The sequence below is a fragment of the Microtus ochrogaster genome, chromosome 7 (assembly GCF_000317375.1).
Source record: "Microtus ochrogaster isolate Prairie Vole_2 chromosome 7, MicOch1.0, whole genome shotgun sequence".
Lineage (NCBI taxonomy): Eukaryota > Metazoa > Chordata > Mammalia > Rodentia > Cricetidae > Microtus > Microtus ochrogaster.
The window spans coordinates 70,360,930-70,380,010 of NC_022014.1; the positions used below are offsets into that span (position 1 = coordinate 70,360,930).

Below are 19,081 nucleotides of genomic sequence, written 5' to 3' on the forward strand. Positions count from 1 at the left end.
CCTGGGGCCTGCTGGGCTCCTATGTGCCTTCATCCAGCAGCTGTTTGCCCTGCCCTCCCTTCCCCTCTCCTGCCCCATGGCCCTTTTGAAGGGGCACCGTCGCTCACCGTGGGGTGCTCAAGGGAGAAGCCCGAGGCTGCTCCAATGTGGGCCGTGGCGTGCGGAGCCCCAGGCTTAGGGCTGCCAGGGCTGTTGGCCCTCTCCACCCCAGGCCAGAGGAAGGGGCTGCCCAGCGGAGAGTGGGGCTGCGGGCTGAGTGTCTTCATCTCCAGCTCCAGCTCCGCCTCCAGCTCCGCCTCCTCCTTGGCCTCTTTGTTGCTTTCTTCCAGGTGCTTCATCAGCACAGCTATGACCACGTTGACCAGCACGAACTGGGCCGTGAGCACGAAGGACACAAAGTAGATGGGTGAGATGACTGTGTTGTAGCAGGTGGACTCCTGGTCACAGTCCCGCAAGGTGTCCTGTGGGAAGTGTCAGGGGCAGAGGCGCGAGGGTGAGGAGGACAGAAGCTGGAGCTGTCCTGGGAAATCAGAGTGCTGAGGGAGAAGGACCTGGGTGGAAGGGTGTTTGATGCTGCCAGGGCAAGTATGAGTGAGTCAGAGGATATCCTCAGAAGAGAGGTCCAGAATGCCCTGACACGTGCACCAAGGGGACATGCTTTTTTTTTTTTTTTTGAGACAGGGTTTCTCTGTAGCTTTGGAGCCTGTCCTGGAACTAGCTCTTGTAGACCAGGCTGGTCTCAAACTCACAGAGATCCACCTGCTTCTGCCTCCCGATTGCTAGGATTAAAGGCATGTGCCACCACTGCCCGGCAGGGACACACTTTTGTTCATGGACTAATACATCTTCTCAAAGAACCTTAGGTCAGAGACTGGGGTGACCTCCCTGTGTGGGCTCTCACCTTCATAATGCCATTCCAGTTGTCACCAGTGGAGACTCGGAAGAGGGTCAGAAAGGCCATACCAAAGTTCCTAAAGGTGGCATGCCGGCCCAAGCCCTCACAGGGGTGTGTCTCATCACACTCTGGGAGAAGAGGGTAAAGGGGAGAAGCGACTTTAGTCTCAGGATCCCCCCTTGCTCTCCAGCCCTGACTCCTCCACCATCCCCAATCTCAACTCACCCAGGTCTCCAAAGAGCTCCACGCCCAGAGCTGCAAAGATGAAAAACAATAACATGAAGAGAAGTCCCAGGTTCCCCACCTGGAGAAGAGGAAAAGAAATGGAAAAGATGCTGCTGGCTCTCCAGTCAGCTTCCCTGAGCCCCCTGCCCTTTCGGAGGGCACCTCCTCCTCCCCAGGAGGACCCTTCCCTTCTGCCCACCCCACCTCCCAGCTACCTGGGGCAGGGCCTGCATCACCGTGTCCAGCAGCGCCCGCATGCCCACAGCCATCTTCAGCAGCTTCAGTACTGAGGAACAGGACAGTGTCAAGAACTGGCGCCCTCCAGGTCTCCCATCACTTTGCTGGGAGAGCCAGGCTGGGCTGTAGCTGATGGGATGGTCCACCCATACCCCAAGCCACTCATGCTGGACAAACCCCTATGGCAGGGGCTGGTGAAAAAGCCCTTGGGAACCCATAGCCATTCCCATAACCGACTCTTTCCATCTCCCCCTGCAAGCTGGTTACTGTGGGAAGGCACAAGTGTTGAAAGCCGGACATACCTCGGGCGATGCGAAGCACCCTCATGATACGGATAATGGTAGGGTTGATGGGCAGTGAAGCATTGACTTCAATCTCCTCCAGTGTGATGCCCATGATGGACAGGAGAACAATAGCCAGGTCCAGCTGGTTCCACCTGGAACATCGGGAATGCAGTTCTATGAGTGGGGGAAGGGGGTAGTGGAGGGTGCCATGGGGGCTCAAAAAAGAGCAGAGGGGACCTGTGCTTTTCATTTTTAATCCTTATCTAACCACCCCCCGCCAACATAGTGTTCTTCTGTGTTGCTCAAACTGACCTCAACTTCAGCAATCCTTAGTCCTCAGCCTCCCAGCATGCTAAGACTACAAGCCTGAGCCTCGGTCTCCCAGCAGGCTTGAGACTACAAGCTTCATCTGACTTTGTTTTCAGCATTGATATGTTTACTTTGCACCGAGCACTGTTTTAAGAGCTTTATGTCCATACCACAATTCTGATATGGAAAGAGATAGTTCATGTTTCACAGAGGAGGGAATTGAAGCAATGCCCGAAGTCACCAGTCACTAGGTGGAGGAACTAGGGTTCGAATCCAACCCAGGCAGTCTGGTTCCAAGCTTACAGTGATTTCTTGCTGTCAAAGCCCGCTATGTCATCCCTTGTCAGACTTCCGAATCCCTCCCTCCCATCCCTTAAGCCCTGGATCCGTGACCACCATCACTGTCAGTCCAAGAATGGCAGCTGGACTCAAAGAGTTAAGAAAGGTCTTTAGGCTCAAAGCCTCCTGGGTGTTTCCCCAGGAGACACACCTCTACTTCCTCTCAACTCTCCCAGACCCCTCTCCTCTGTTACCTGTCCTGGAAGAAACGGCGGAAGCCAAAGGCCACAAGTTTGAAAACCGACTCCAAGACGAAGATGACCGTGAAGATGTAATTGCAGATTTTCAGAGCCTCGTCCAGGATCTGGCAGGGGTGGGGGCCAGGTGCAGGGTTTCCTTAGGTCCAAGGCTGAAGCCTACCCCACCCCTTCGTCACCGTACCTCCCCAAGTGGGGAAGCAGGGTGAAGGAAGCTAAGGAAGCCTTCTTTCCCCCCTCCTACCATGACAGCCCATCCCTGACCACTACCCCATGACAATTCATGGTGCTTAATTTCTCCTCGAGAGGTGGTGAGGAGCACATGAGACTATGCCGGAGGGCACAGAGCGTCAAGCTTGGAGAGAGGCGTGCATATTATCAGCTTAACCTCCTCCTTGTACAGATGGGGAAACTGAGGGCTAGAAGGTAAACAAGTGGGATGGCTGGAAACAGATGAGCTTGGGGGCTGAGTGTTTACTAGAATCTATGTCTTGAGGGCCAACATCCGTCTGTCTTCTTCACTGTCCAAGGCCCAGAGCCACATACGCTAAATGCTCGATAAAAATGTACTGATCCCCCATGTCCTAGCTATGTGATCTTGGTCAAGACAACCGACTGGGCCTCAGTGTCTTCATCTATAAAACAAAGGGTATAGCCACCTCTAAGGAGACTCCTGCAGGTACAAAGACCCAAGCACTGTTTCCAACGCTTGCCTGGCACACAGAGTTCAGGTTGTTGCCTCATCTGGGGAGGTCCCAAAGCTATTGGCCCTTCACTTGTTCTTACCTGGGGCTGCTGGTAATGTTCCATGGCCATAGTGACCACATTTAGCCCGATGACACCGGTGATGAAGAGGTCCAAGTAATGGCTGGTACACAGGTGGTGGACAAGAAGCCGGAAGCGTGAGTAGTCTGAGTAGTATGGCTTGCTCTGGGCTTCTGGGGGGGGGGTGGCGGGAGGAAAGAGAGTAGAGCAAACATCAGGCCCTGCCCCCCACACCCCTCCACCCACAGCCCCTCCCTGCCAACAGCCTCTACCGCCAGTGCTGAAACATTCCATGTCACCAGCATCCCAACGGCACCCCTACCCTCCCCCCCCCCTCGGTGCCTTTTGCAGGAGACAGGCTCTTTTGGCCTGTCCCCAGTCAAGCATCTGTTCTACTGCCTGCAGTCAGGGGTGAATGGGATAGGGACATGCAGAGCCCCTCCCCTACATTAGATACTGGGTGAGCTCATATCCTAGGGCAGTCTCTAAATTGTGCCACTTTCTTATAACACCTTTGATTCCATGTTCAGTAGCAAGGTGGGTCGATAAGATGAAAGATCCCATCTAATCGGGCTCAGAGGGAGCTCCAGCCACAGAGGCGAGGCTGCGATGCCTTCTCCAGGCTCAGCCTCTGGGGCCTGCCGAAGGGATTACATGGATCTGGGATTTGCGATAGGACCAGAGATTGGAAATTGGACATCTTGGCTGCCTGCTGACCTACCACAGGGCCCCCAGAGGACAATGGCTCGGACTTCCCACAGCCTCGTGTGGGGAGGGTAGAGGGGAGGCCCAGGGCTCTGCTCTGTCCCAGACTCAAGCTGGGGGGTGCCACCCACAGACTCACCCAGTTTCTAATGAGGCAGTACCCAGTCTACCCTGGGTATTGGGGTGGCCTGACACTGCAGGCTGGGCTGGAAGCGCTGTCTGAGATCTGTCACAGGCAGGCATAGGGTTACTTTTGTAATTAGCCAACCCCTTAGGGAAGTCACAGTGTTGGGTGATCCTGCCGAGCAGGCCAGAGAAATCTGGGGGCAGATCTCAGAGGACCCTCCTCCAGGTGCTGAAGTAAGGGCCAGGCCAAGGTGGGGACAGGCTATCTGGAAATGTGCCAACAGATAGGTCTCACAGGTAGTCACACAGAGGGAAGAGAGCACCCCCCTCAGGGAAAGCATGGCCCGCCTCAGGTCCCAGACAGCCCTTCCCCTCTTAGGAGGTCTTGGCAGAAGCCAGTCAGCGGGGACTACAGAGGCCCATGCCAGTAAACAGCTGGCTTAGGGGTGGCAGAAAGCTTTGGGCCCAGGCCAGCTCAAATACAACTATCTTTTCCCATGCAGAGGATTCCTTCACAGAGAGGTAAACTGAGGTAGGGAGTGGCTTGGGGGCGAGTCCCCACCAAAAGCCAAAGGAAGAAGCGTGCCCAGAAGAGGCAGTTTTGGGTTTGCGAACCACTCTGCAAGCCCATTCGGCCCGACTCCACATCGGCCTTGAGGTGTGGATAACCTGGGGCACAGACCCCAAAAGGCCAGGTGCACATCAGAGGTGCATCAACCCATCTCTTTGTTTTCAGAGATGGGCCAGTCAAGTGTGACTTTGCTCAGGCCACCCTCCCGACACCCAAGAGTATAGGGAGTGGAAAGGCCGGAGGCAGGGGACTCCATGAGACCGCAGGTCATCCACACCCGATAGTGGAGGGTGGTTGGGCCAGCCAGGGCCTCTTCCTTCCTTCCTCCCTTCCTTTAGTACCATGAGAACCAGAGGGCGCTAGTCACCCTGTGTTGCTTTAGCAGCCGGAACTTTCTCTGCATTAATCTCCATAAATGCCGAGCACACCCGATCCCATTATGCTAAAATATGAATGGAGAATTAACTAAAATGTTTGAATACAATTAGGTTAAAAGAAACGGCTCCTTATTAGCCCCGTTATTAGTCGAGACAATGTCGAGGGGAGGCTGGAAGGGAGAAGTCCCCTTGTCCTCTGGTACCGCAGCCTGACTATCGTAAGCTCGCCAGAGCCAAATAGAGGTATCACTAACATCCATGCCTTTCAGCCTTGCTTCAGGAGCCTGAGTGGTGGTGGGGGCTGCATTCAGCCAGGGACCCTCCAGGCAACTCGGCGGGAGGGAGGGGAGCTAGGGGACAGGGAATGACTGAGGCAGGACATGTCTTCATGGCCACAGGTCCCAAATACCCTCTACCTGAGCCCCCAGCCCTGATTGGCAGGCGTCCAGGAAATCCTCCATTAGCACACAAGTCAAAAGAGCATCGAGCCAACTAGAGTGGCCTGTCCTCCAGCAGCCCCTCTACCGTCCAGAGAGACCCAGAGAGTAGGTGGCCCAACACCAGGATGAGATGGCAAGACCCCAGCCTCCAGCCTGACCTCCCCGCCTCCTGCTGGTAGCAACCTCTGTGGGCAGAATAGGGCTCAGAGTGAACCAGCGGGGAAAAGAGCACCAGGCCCCGAGGGAGGTCCAGGAGCAGATGAGGAGAGTAGAGGGGCCTGTGAGTGACAGCAACGGGCACAGTGAGTTAGTAGAGGTCATGAGGAGCCCAAGGCACAGCCAGGGTGACAGGCTTGCCAAGGACAGTGGTAGGGGACAAATAGGCTTTTAGTAGGGATATAGGCCCTCTCACAACAAAAGCCATGCTTCTGTGGGTCCTGGCCCGGTGGGAAGAAGGGAGGATGAGTGGGGATGGAGGCTCGAGGTGGCTGAGGTAGAAGCTGGTGCTGGAGGCCAAGGGTCACAGGGCTGGTCTTGTCACCCAGAACCCCCCCTTCAGATCTAGGTGTCTGTTTAGTGTCTCCATAATCCATTTTTCCCTTTCACCTTTCCCTGGGGTACGTGATATTTTCTGCTGGCTGCAGCAGAAGGGTGGGTAAAGATATTTTAGCAGGAAGGGGGTTCATATGTTGGACCCCAGAAATCCTAGGCTAGAGACTTGAGTTCACGCCTATCACCGTGGTAGGTAGGCTGGCATACCCGCACCCCAGCATCTGGGAGTCTATTAGAATTTCAGGGACAAGATCCCTGTGGGAGACCTTTAGGGTGAGTCTCTGGAAGCCCTGTCCTATCTCTCCACGTAAGTCTTACTCATGTTGAAGTTTGGCAAGCTCTGGTCTAGACCCTGATGGACCCCAGGCCCTGAGAAGAGGGATGTAAGATGTTAAGAGGCCCTGTTCAGAGTCTAGGTTGTTGCTACAACCAAAGAGACCAATGCACATGCCAGCTGGAGCTAGCCGGGGGCCCTGGGTAGGAGTACAGGATGTCAGTGTGTGTTGTGGAGCAGGAATGGCGTGCCTTGACAGGAGTGTCTACACATGCTGATTAACAGGGCAGTCCCCTGCGGGCAGAGCCTCAGTGGGCCAGCCCTGTGATTGGGTGGTGTTTAGGGTTCTTCAGTTTCCACACCAACCTGCCGCCCAACACCTCAGAAGGGTTAAGCTGAAGACCGCTTCCTCCCGCCCTCCCCACATCCCCTACCATGTCAGAAATTCGGAAAACAATTCAACATGGAGACACGGGGAACCTAGTGATAGAGACACAAACCAGCCAAAGACTCCTGAGCCCCCAGAGGGACGCTAGCCAATGTCAAACACCATAGCTCAGGACCATAGCAACGGGAGATGACGACCTGCCAAGGCTCAGAAGGCCCCATGGGTAGGTCTCTGAGCCCTCGCAGACCCCGCAGCCCATTCCCCCGGGGATGGTGCCTGCTTGAGTTGGGCAGTGAGGAATGATATCGTCAGCGGTTCCCAGGCTGAAAACCCAAGCCCTCGGCAACAGAGAAAGCAGCCATGTGGGGAACCTTTCATTCTCAATAAAATTTCTCAAGGCTTAAAGGAAATCATACATTCGCTCATGTGAAGACCCCATAGAGTAATTTAACGGCAAAACAGTTCTCTTTACCACCATTAGGTGTGTGACCTTCTGCGGCTCAGAAGCTCTGATCAGCGATTAAATGTGCCTTTGATTAGTAAAAATAGGGAAACAAAGCCGTTATTCACATGTTCCCGACTTCAGACAGTCTTCCGAACTGCAGAATCTGTGGGAGGAGGCCAGAAGGGGAATCCTGGGATAAACAGCTTGGGAACCACCAGGTGGAGACGTCAGGGGATGTGATGAGGCCCCACAGCCCTTGCCAGAGACTGATCCTCCCAGCCTCCATTTGGGACCAGTAGAAGGGGATAGAAGGGGACTAAGGGACAGAGTCGGGCACAGGATGAGGGGCAGGCACTGGGGAGTCTTCCCAGAGACACACACAGCTTTTGGAGGTAGGGACTCAACTTGTTCTCAAACCTCTGGCTTTTGGGAGAGAAGCTTGTAGCTAAAGCACTCTGTCAGCTCCCAGTTCCTGATGTTTGTAGCGACAAGGTGGCCACCGTGATTACTTGACTATTAATGAGTTGGTTCAATTATTCATTGCTACATTTTTAAAACAAATCCTTCCCCTCCCTGCTCCTCTCATCCTCTTCCTTGGATGAAAGACTCCCCTTCAGACAAGAGAAGGCAGAGAGATTCGCAGCTTAATAATCAAAAGGTAAGGATAGAAGAACAGGGAGGTGGTGCAGAATCCGGGGGCCTCTTCAGAAGACCCGGACCCTCCAAGAACTGTGAAGCCAGAGAGGGCCAGGCCCGCCTCACTTCCATCCAGCTTAGCATGGGCCTGGGGTGGGAGGGATGGGGTGGTGGACGACGACGCAGACCCAACGCTTCGGACTCTGCCCTCTTGGGGGCCCCAAGGACCCTCAGCCCTTCACCCCTAGAGGATAGAATCAATGAGCCACGGAGAGGGAGCAAAGAGCATGTCCCCACACGCATGAACCCACACCCCAGACGCAGTACCTGACGCAGCGCTGGCTGAGCTGCCGGAAGCAATTACATCGTCCAACATTAGATCTAAAAGAACGAAACACGACATTGGTCATTGACCGGACCAGGTGCGCTGGGCAGGGCCCCTCAGTAGCAAACTCCCCCTCAGCTCCAACCCTTATTCTACCTACAAATAGGGTCTACTGAGCAATAGCCATCGCTTCTGGCTGCCCAACCCCAGACTCGGGCACCCGAATAAGACAAATGTTTTATCCGACTCTTCAGGGTGACATGGGTGGGAAGGTGCTGGAAGGGAGCAGGCAGATTGCCATCAGAACAGACGTGTCCATTCCCACCCCTGCTGTGGTCTCAGCTGCATATGAACAGCTACAGACCCCAGAAGTGGAGACAGCTGGCCAGGCAGGGGCTATAGGGCCTCCTGCCAAAACAATCCATCTGCAGAAGCCATGTTGAGGCATCTCACTGCAAGGGGTGTGCGGTGGATGGAGCAGAAGTGGGAGAGTGGCCCTGGGGACAGGGTACCTGCTCAGCTCTAGAATCTACAGGAAAGCCAAGGCCAGACACCTCCCCCCCCCCCAGAGCTGGGTAGAGGGGGTCCTCTGAAGGGTGGAGGTGAGAGACAGGGAGTTGCACCTGCTCATGGCCACCTGGAGGTCAGATTCCCCCTCCACATCCTCCCTCAGCATCTCTAGCTCCATCCTACTCATCCTTTTCTGTAACTCGGCCCTCTCCCCTTCCTCCAAGCACCTGCCGCCGGCAGCAAGAGATGCAGCTGAGGGCACAAGCAGGCAGAGGCACTGAGCCCCTGACTCATTTATTTGGTGGTACTCACATTTCCACACACCAAAGGGAAACTCAGAGCGCGGCACACATCTGATCGGCGGAAGGCAGACAGTTTGTGAGCGGGTGGAGGAGAGGGAAACCCACAGACCAAACAGGGAGAGACACAGAAAGACACACAAAGGCTTTGAAACCCACACACAGAGACACGTGGAAGGACGTGGGCTGTGACAGAGAGGCATGGAGATGACAGAGCACCAGACAGACAGGAGTCCCGAATGGGAGCCAGGTGCACACACACCTGCGCACATGCCGGAAACAAAGCAGCGACAGAGCTGCTCGCCTCCCTTCCCAACTCTGTGTGTCTTTCCCATGTGTCTCAGCCTGTCCACGGCAAAGCTTGAAGGTGAGAGGCATGAAGCCTCCCCCGCCCCGTGCAAGAGATGCTGGGAGCACAGGTCAGGGCCTGGAGGTGGTCTTGGGCCAAAGAATGGTCATTTAGCTTTCCTGTGAGTTTAAATCTTTCCAGGTACGAGAGAAGCCTTTTTTCCTATCTTTTCACTTTCTCCCCCCCCCCTCCTTTCTTTGTTTGACTTTTTGAGACAGGGTTTCCTTGTCTAGCCCAAGCTGATCTTAAACTCACTGTGGATCCCAGACTAGTTTTGAACCTGTGATCCTTCTGTCTCTGCTTCCTGGGTGCTCTGATCATAGACTTGTGCTACCACACCCGGCTTTTCTTTTCTTTCTTCTTTGGCAAGAAAACTACCAACCATCAAGGAGCCAGGCATTTTTGTTGGAGAAAGGGAAAAGGCTGTGGTTCTAAAGTTCATTCTCAACCATTGGCTTTTTGCAGGTTCACCTGAGCCCTGGCTGAGCAGCTAGGACTCTGAGAAAGCACCGAGGTTAGAATACTTTCTGGGCAAGCCTGTGTTGATCTGAGTCGGCACCTATGCTAATCCCTGGGTCGCTGCACACCACTACAGGGAGGTGTAATGTCAGGTCAGGTGGATGTCCCTCCTCTGAGAGACAACTGAGACGCTGAGTGTCAGTTTCTACCTGGCATCCTCTGGGGAGTTTGAGGCTGAGACCAAGGGAGCCTCCAGGGGGGACAGCTCCTTCCCCATGGAGCTGACCCGGTCTGCTTCATGCAGGCTCTAAAGGCGGACATGCTGTTGGGGAAAGGAGATGAGGAGGGGGGGCTGGGAGCACTTTTCCCAGCCCCCGTTCCCAGCTCCCAACCCCCTGCAGTCGCAAGGCCAAGGTCAAGCATGACCCAGAGAGACGTGGAAAGACTACCGACCGGCCATCTGCTTCTCCTTACTCCTTCTCTTTTTCTCCAGCCTCCGGAGCCGCTTCTCCTCCCGGCGCCGCGCCTCCTCCTCCTCCTGGTGCTGCCGACACTTGTGAAAGTTCTCCACCACCACGCCCACAAACATGTTCAGGACAAAGAAGGCCACGATGAGCAGAAACGAGATGAAGTACAGCAACATCCAGGGGTTGTGGTTCATAATGGGCTGGTGGGGAACAGGAAGGCCATGTGGTCACCTCAGCCTGACGGGGAGGCCATCTCAGGTGCTGCCCACCTTGGCTGGACTTGTACAGAGTTTAAATAGCTTCAGGGATCTGACAAGTGAATGGCTGGTGTGAGCTGGCACCAGGCAAGGATGGCTGTTCTCTATCTAGTAGCTGTTTCTTTGTTCCTGCTGACTCCTGTCCTGAGGGAATGGGAGCCCCGTGTTCTCGGACCTTTGGGCTTCTCATGCCAAATTTACTAATTTTTAACTGTTAGCCCATTATTTGGGAAAAAAAATTAAACTTATTGAGGGTTCACAGATGCAGCCCTGCAGTAAGCTGCGGCATGTTCTTCTGACCCATGCTCGCCTGGTTACTCTTGGCAACCAGCCCAGGCTGAATGACCTGAACCCAGAAACGGTCTTTCTCATCCCCACCTTACCTGCTGGTCCACACCTACAGCATCCAGCCCATCATACATGATATCAACCCAACCATCCTTGGAGGCCAGCACAAATAGAGACATCAGAGCCTGGGGGTGGGGGATGGAGGGATGGGAGAGGAAATGACAGACCGTTTGAAATCTAGAATGTGTGGCCAGACTACCCACCACGTGCCACCAAAGCACCTCCTGGCAATATCTTGGGATGCCTTTTCCAAGTCCCAGGAGAACACTCTGTCCTGGGTCCCATGGTTGGTCAGAAGCTATGAGAGATAACTAAGTCCCTGGCCTCATCTAGAGTGGAGGCTCCTAAGGCCCTCAAAGTCTAGAAACCAAAACAAACCAGCAAGAACCAGCCACTTCATTTTCTTCTTGTGCAGTAATAGGAATCAAACCCACGTTTCCAAGAATGGTAGGCAAATATATCACCCTGGGCTGCCCCAGCCTGGCTATGTCACTGTCTATGTATCTGTTTCCATGAATGGGGAGGAAAAGGGATCCTCTGAAAAAATAAACCCTGATGAGGTAAGCAAATACATATTTCATAAATTATACATTACAAATCCCAAGAAAACAGCAGGGTGAACTCTTTTCCAGATGGGAAATTGGAGGTCCCCATAGGTCGCCTGCCCAAAGCTGACCAAGATGGTGACCAAGAGGGTTCATATCAAATTTAACTTGCTCTCAACCTCACATGTGTTCTCTGCTCTACCATGAGACCATGTGACCCTGGGCCAGTCCCCTACCTTCTCTGAGCCTCCATCCCTCCATCTTTGGCAAGCTACAGGCCTTTGTGGTCTGTTCACTGGGGTGTGCTGGTACACTAGCCCTGGGACACAGTGGAAGTGAACCAGCTGAAGGCCAGACTCTGCGGTTGCCCACTCTGGCTGACTTGGCACACATTGCTCAGGATGGAAGTGTCCTGTCCTCCTCCCCCCAGGATCCTCCTCATACCAAACCTATCACTCACCTGGCCCAGGTTGTCAAAGTTGTACTTGTGCCGGACCCATCGGTAGCTGGCCTCAGCACAGTCGGATTTGTTGGTGATGTTCCTGGTGTCCTCACCCTGACACACGAAGAACTTCCCCTTGAAGAGCTGGACACATACATGTGGGGGAAAGAGAGTGAGCTCGGGGCTCCCAACCCTACCACAGCTCTGAGTCCAGGGATGTAACACTCCCTGAGCGACGGGGCTGTTCACCTCTGGGGTCAGTCAGAAACCCTGACAGGAAGCTCCCCTGTAGATGCCCTCTTTCTTTTCCCAGGGAAGAATGACAACGTGGAAAGAGAGAGTTAGCCATTACCCTTCTACCAAGAGCAGTGGTGCTCAGGATTGGTGGGGGGAGGGTCCAAAAGTCACCCGAGAACAATGCTTCTTTAACCTACCCAGACTTACTGGATCAGCTATGCTACAGTGGGCTCCACCATCTTTTAACAAGAAGCCTGGGTGATTCTGATGGATGCTCAAGTTTGAGGGGCCATGCTGAGTAGGGCATTTACCTCTCATAGTAACTATGAGGTACAAAGGTTATAAGCCCCACTTTAGAGAGAGAAAAACTGAGGCTCAGAGACCTTCACTCACTCACTAAGACCATAGCAGCAGAAAAGGTCTTACATCTGGGTCTGCCTAGAAAGCTTATTCTTGCTTCAGAATAGCCCAGGCCGTGCCTGCTGGAGTATGAGGGGAAGGGATTTGAAGGACAGGAGGATCAGGGGCCTGAGGGAACCATTCAGGGCAAACATAAACCCATGGGATTGAATTCAACAATGGCTCACTCTCCCAAACCAAGGGAAGTGGGAAAGGGGTTGGCCCCAGACCACATGTGGGATGGGGGTGGGTTAGAGAGGCTCTGCACAGCCTTGGTAAATGTAGCCTGGTCCTTGGGGCTAGAGAATTTCTAGGAAATCAAGGAACAGCCCCTCCCCAGAGCACAGTGGGCATTGTAGAAGCAGAAGGAGGGGAGAGTAGCTTCAGTCACCGAGGACTTCCCACACTGCCCAACAGTCAGCTGTCCTCCCTGCAGCTGGAGTGGGGCACTAGCAGATGAAGATGGGCTGAGGGGGCTCCCCCAGTTCCCTGGGGTGTCTGCTGAACCCTGCAGGCTGCTATGGCTCTTTTTCCTCCAGAGCCAAGTTCCTTCTCTGGGCCCGAAGCCAGGTTTCTCAGGCAGCCCCCACTTCCTGCCTTGTCTAGGGTCTACACCCGCCTGCCTGCCAGCACTCCGTTAACCTGGCCCAGCTGTCTGGGCCCTGGATCCCCAGACCTGGCACTCAGCCCACCCTGCTCAGAGAAGCAAAGAAAGCGGGAGATCCTGGAGCAGACCGACATGTGTGATCAAGACATAGGGGGTAGGGACAACAGGCTACAGTTACCAATGGGCCTGAAGCCTCTGAGAAACGGGGTCCTTTGGAGGGGGTTCACCCTAAGGGGTCCCAGTTTTCCGAAAAACTCCCATCAGGCAAAGGGGCCTGAAGTCTAGGCCCCGCAAGAAAGGGACGTTTTATTTTTTATTTGGAACAATGGCAGCAGTAGCATGACCCAAGGCCAAGAGGAGACGAGGGACTCCCCAGGCCACCCATCCCTGCACACCTGCACCCCCAGAATGCCAAAAATGATGAAGAAGGCACAGCAGATGACCACAATGTTGCCGATGGGCTTGAGAGAGGACATCAACGTCTCTACCACCAGCTTCAGCCCCTGGGCCCGGCTGATGACCCTGGAGAGCAGAGGAGGGGTGGTGGATGCTCAAACACTCCCTGCTAGGACCCTTCCTCCCACCCTAACCGTAGCTTGCTGTCAGTACACTCTGCCCTCCCAGCATGCCATGTGAAAGTCCCCTTTTCACAGAGCCCCCACCACGAGGACTTCCCCCCTCTGCAGTCCCCAAACAGGCACCCACAGCTCCCACAGCTCCACCTCCACTCTCAGGCTAGCAAGTATATTTCTTGATCAGGCTGGAAGTGGAGAAGAGTCAACAGGAGGGAGACAATACCCAGAGATGACTAGGTGGGGGTGATGACAACCAGGAGCCGGTAGTAGGGGCATGCAGAGAGGTACAGGGGAGAGGAGATGATCGGTACAGACAGAGAAAGAGAACATGGGTGTGGCATCATCCCCACTCAGGAGAAATTCTGAGTTAGGAGGTTGGGGCCGCCTGGATGGGGAAGGAAGATCCCCTGCTGGAAGAGTTAGCAGGGATGACCCCGAGGGGGCAGAAGGTAAGAAAAGACAGTAGGAAGATGTGTCACTCACAGGACCGGCAAGAACATCACCCTGAGGGGACTCGAAGGGAAAGCTTCAGCTGGAGGCCATGGGGTGGGGGGGATGGGGTTATGATCTTTTATATTGTGCTCCCAAAAGAGCTGACTTGTACAGATGTGTGTGCCACACTGGAAAGGAGTGTGCAGAACTCACAGTGGCCATGGACCTTGTGTGCCGCACTGGAAAGGGGTGTGCAGAACTCACAGTGGCTGTGGACTTTGGAGGGAAATGACCAGAACAGTGACCTGAGTGTTGTCTGGAGTGGAACACAGAACTACCTGTGGGGTCATAGCCAGGAGGCAGAGTTTTGTTCCCTTGTGGGGTGCTGGTTAGGAAAGGTGGGGGAGTCACCTGAGCGGACGTAGGGTCCGTAGCAGCCGTAGCACCCTCAGCATGCCAAGGATCTTGGTGCCACTGTCGGAGACCATGGATACCAGGATGTCGATGACAGAGATGAGCACCAGCAAGCCATCCAGCACGTTCCAGCTGCTGCGCAGGTAGGCCTGCTCCCCAAAGCACCATCCGAGTGCCACCACCTGGGGACACCACCACATCATTGGCACTCTCGCTGCAATCCCCAGCCTTGCCCTCTACCATGGCATCCTTCCTACCCTATGAGTTCTAGTATCCCCACACCCACAGGAGATCCGAGGGCCCGAACCAGTGCTACCCCCACCCCCCTTACCTTCACTGTCATCTCAGCCAGAAAGACCGCCGTGAAGATGTAGTTAGAGAGAGTCAGGAAGATTCGTTCCTGCAGGAGAGAGAAGGCAGGAACCACCCGTCAGGAGGCCCACCCATGAGCCAGATCTGCTCTGCATGAAGAAATCAAAACAGCTCCAGAGACTTGTTCCCTCACCGTGTCACCTCCAGCCTCACTTGTGGCTCTGGGGAAAGTTTTGCCCCTGCCGGGAACAGAAGAACCTCTGCTGTGTGCTGTAGAGGGGATAGGCTGCTATCTGAATCCCCGGTTCCTTGATTTCTTTCTTGAAACTGGAGCAGGATTTAACTGGATCTCCAACCCTGCCAGCCATTCTACCCAACACACTTGCTTTCCTGCTGTGAGCCCCAGAAATGGTGCAGCGGGCAGGCTGGGATGCTTGGGCACAGACTGTGCTATCCTAGGTACTACGTTTATGCCTATGCCGGGCATTGGTGGTGGTGACCCAGTGCCCTGGCGTTTATGGGCTGAAGTCAGCCCTATGGCTGAGAGGGGAGCTTGAGGGATGGCCAACAGTACTGAACATGTGTGTGTGTAACGGGGAGGGGCAAAGGATGGAGACAAAGTGGGAGGGCGGAGAGACTGTGTCAGGGTGTATGGGTCTTGGGTGGACAGCAGGCAGGCATAAGGGGTGCACCATCCCTGAAAGGGAGTCCCCAGTGCTGGCACTCTCTCACCTACCCACTTAGTCCTGGTGGGCAGGCCCCTCCAGCTCTCAGGCTTTCTCCCCCTCTCCTGGCCTGGCTGGAGCCCACCCGAATAGAAACCAAGTCCCAGCAGCACTATCTGAACAGCGATAGGGAAAGCAGCAAGGAGGAGTGAGGGAACCTCTGACTACCTTGAAGCAAGTGGTGCAGATTGTCAAGAGGGGGAAACAGGGCCACCTCGTCATCCTTCTAGAACCTGAACTGCTGCCAGTGGGAAGGGCTCTGGTGCCATGCTGGGAGAGGCAGCTCCTAGAATAGGCTGGGCCCATCCAAAGAACTGAGGCCCTTGGGAAGGATGTCTAGCTAACGAAACCTCTGACCTCTGCTGTTCTGAGTACTGAAAGATTCACAGCCAAGCAGAGGTGACCAACGTACCTCCTACCCTCCAAAGGCCCCCCAAAGCATAGTTGCTTGAGACTTGGTTAGACCTCAGGGAACAAACAGTAGCCCCTCCATCCAGCTCTGTGTTACCCTCGGGGTGGGGTGTGTGTGTGAGATGTCCCCAAGCAATACACCAGTCACAGTGACACTGAGACTCCTGGCCAGGCACAGGGAAAGCAGTACCGTTCTGCCCATACAGGATCAATCTTATGTGTCACCTCATCTCAGGACAGGGCTCAGAAGATATGATAATACATATAAATATATATATGTGTGTGTGTGTGTGTGTGTGTGTGTGTGTGTGTGTATACAATAAAGTGCCCTGCTGGGTTGTTATGCCAGTAGAAGGGAAACTGAGGCAGGAGAAGACACTGAAGGCATCTTGGCGATGGGACCAGAAACAAAGGCTAGAGTCCAGGAGACCTAAAGGGAGCCCTGGCTTATCCCCTTGCCATGTCTGTGATGTGTGACCTTAGGCATACTGGGGACAGTTTGAGCTTTCTCCCCTATTTTTCTTATTCTGACTGCTAACCCAGGAGGAACCTGGCACTCAGCACAATTCAACAGACATGTTTACATCCTGGTGACTCACAGCGCTGTGGGGGTCAATTTTGGGGCGCTCCATGGCAATGGTGATACAGTTGAGGAAGATGATGACAAGGACCACGTGGTCAAACATCTTGTGGGTGATGATCCGGTGACACAGGAGACGGAACCTGCTCCAGGGACAGAGGTAAAGGCTGGAAGGAGAGGCACCTGCAGACTACCCCTGCTGCCTTACACTGGGACCCATCCCCATGGCTGGCATCCCCACGGATGGCATCCCCAGGTAGGGACACAACAGACCTTGACTGAGGAGGGAAGATGTAGGCAGACCAGGAATCTCGCTCTCGGCAACAGGCAGGAAGCCGGGCTCTGACCCAGGCTCGTATTCGTTCCCCTTTGCTCTAAGAAAGGAACATGGGTGTGAGCAGGACCAGGACTCCAAATCATCAACATCTGTCTCCTGAGCAGCCCTGAGCCTGGCCCATCCTTCCCAGCCTCTACCAGCCCTCTGCCCTGTTCTTTATCTTTATCTCTAAAACCACCTCTCAACTCCCTACACACCAGCCCCCCAGCATCACCCTCCTTCATCCGCTCCTCCTCCCCTGCATCCCAGGTCTCTTGCCTCCAGCCTCCAGCCCAGCTCCCTGCTTTTCTTCCTCCCCTCCCTGCTGGGTTTGGAAGCTGCATCAGTTATCAAACACTGTACCTATCACAGCTGTCTGCTCAGATCCACCTGGGCAGAGGAGGCATGGCCCCTTCTCATGGGCTACCCCTGCATCCTGCATCCCTGTCCTTGTGCTCATCTTCAGGGTTAAAGGGGTGGTGAATGGGATGGGGGAGGAGGAAGTGGCTGAGGACATGCTGTAAGTCAAGGCTTGTGATGAGGTTCAGACGAGAAAGGGGGACAGGAGGGGAGGGGAGCGATCAGTTTAGAGAGATGAGTGATGGGTCTTCCTGAGTCACAGGGGGAGGGCCATGAAAGATTCATACACATCTGCCTGAAACCATTCATATCCACCAAGGACAGCGGAGAGCAGTCAGCCCTGGCCACAAGCATGCGGGATTGAGGCTCTGCAGGGTGGCAGAGAGAAAGAGGCTGCTCAGAGGTCAGATTGCAAGCTGAGCATTCCTGGTGACAAATCCCTATACTGCTGCCTGGGCAAGGTTGCCCTCTCTCAAGATCAGGGGTGAGGGGTCACTGTACCCTGTTGGGATCTTACCAGATTGCCCTCGTCATCACCATCATCTCCATCCAGTGGAGGGTCATCTGTCCTCAGGGCCCGGGCCAAACGCCCTGAAGCTGACTTGCCATTGCAGTCCTGGTGCTCAGAGGCAGAGCTTCGGCCACTGGCTGTGCGATGCAAGCCTGGCACCTGCAGGGTGTCAGGCAGGTCAAAAGAGCTCTTGGCCTCACGGTCCAAGGAACCCCTGTGGCGATGATCACTGCCTGCTGGGCTGGCCCGCTCCTCTTCTGAACTCTCATCCTCATCCTGGCTCTCCTGACCCTCTCCTGACAGCAGGGACCTCCGTTCGCCACTTGGGCTCCTACGCTTTAGGCTGGGGGCCCGGCCCAAGCTGTTCCGGCTGGAGCGCCTGCTGGTCCAGCTGCTTGCAGCACTCCAGGGACTGTGTGGGGAGCTGCGGGCACTTGGCTGTGGAGTGAGCAAAGGAGAAATGAACTCAGCAGAGGCTACAAGGATCTTCATTTCTCATGTGTACCCCTAGCCTGTGAGCCTCCCTGGAATGGACATTGGGAGAAGCGATGTTAATCAAGAGTCTGGAATCCAATGCCTCAGTTCCGACCCTGTTTCAACTTTCCAGTTATTAAGCCTCTCCGTGCCTCTGTTTTTCCAGCAATAACACTTGTTTTTCATTTAACAGGTAGATGAGTATTGTCATTACCGAGAGGCAGCATAAAATAACGGCAAGAAAGAACTCAGTAACAAGAAAGACAGTGGTTCTCAACATGTGGGTTGTGACTCCCTTTGGGGTCGAATGACACTTTCACAGTGGTCACCTAAAACCATCAGAAAGCACAGATATTTATATTTATGATTTATAACAGTAGCAAAATTACAGTTATGAAGTAGCAACGAAAATAATTTTATGTTTGGGGGTCACCACAACAGGAGGAACTGCACTAAAAGGTCATAGCATTAGGAAAGTTGAGAACCACTGACAAGGCAATCCGACTGAAGGCCAGGTGCAATGATGCAGGCCTGTAATCCCAGCACTTTGGAGGGAATTAGAGACAGGGAGCAGGAGTTCAAGACTACCCTTGGCTACACATCAAGTTCAAGTTCAATGTTAGCCTGATACAGAGACTCTGCCTCAAAACAAAACAAAAAACAAAAGTGAATAGAGGACCCGACAAAACCTGCAAGCAAAAACATGGAAAATGTTCAGTATCCTAGCCGTCAGGGAAATGCTAATCATTTCTTTTCCACCTTTGTATGTGTGTGGATATGAAGTCTGTGTGTGTGTGTGTGTGTGTGTGTGTGTGTGTGTGTGTATGAGATCTCTCTCTGAGTGTATGAGATTTATGCGTGTATGAGGTGTGTGTGTGTGTATGAGATCTGTGTGTGTATATGAGATCTGTGTGTGTATGAGATTTATGTGTGCGTGTACGAAGTGTGTGTGTATATGAAAT

General features: G+C 54.1%; 1 protein-coding gene across 20 annotated transcripts in view; it reads right to left on the bottom strand.

Moving 5' to 3' along the window:
- The window catches only part of Cacna1g (calcium voltage-gated channel subunit alpha1 G), a 65,110-nt gene that overhangs the window by 7,087 nt on the left and 38,942 nt on the right, over positions 1-19,081 (bottom strand). For 6 of the 20 annotated variants that reach the window (XM_005350561.2, XM_005350556.2, XM_005350555.2 and 3 more), the window contains 16 exons: positions 17,652-18,083; positions 16,732-16,832; positions 16,478-16,601; positions 14,762-14,830; positions 14,428-14,612; positions 13,405-13,531; positions 11,785-11,910; positions 10,815-10,904; positions 10,161-10,374; positions 3,273-3,424; positions 2,484-2,593; positions 1,660-1,793; positions 1,336-1,406; positions 1,121-1,199; positions 902-1,023; positions 108-461 (listed from right to left, as the gene is read on the bottom strand). In XM_005350561.2, coding sequence (XP_005350618.1) covers positions 108-461; positions 902-1,023; positions 1,121-1,199; positions 1,336-1,406; positions 1,660-1,793; positions 2,484-2,593; positions 3,273-3,424; positions 10,161-10,374; positions 10,815-10,904; positions 11,785-11,910; positions 13,405-13,531; positions 14,428-14,612; positions 14,762-14,830; positions 16,478-16,601; positions 16,732-16,832; positions 17,652-18,083 — 2,490 coding nt within the window. Of the gene's footprint in view, positions 1-107; positions 462-901; positions 1,024-1,120; positions 1,200-1,335; positions 1,407-1,659; positions 1,794-2,483; positions 2,594-3,272; positions 3,425-8,092; positions 8,147-10,160; positions 10,375-10,814; positions 10,905-11,784; positions 11,911-13,404; positions 13,532-14,427; positions 14,613-14,761; positions 14,831-16,477; positions 16,602-16,731; positions 16,833-17,651; positions 18,084-19,081 lie in introns of all 20 variants that reach the window. The other 14 variants (XM_013347533.2, XM_005350554.2, XM_005350569.2 and 11 more) reach the window with 3 other exon arrangements.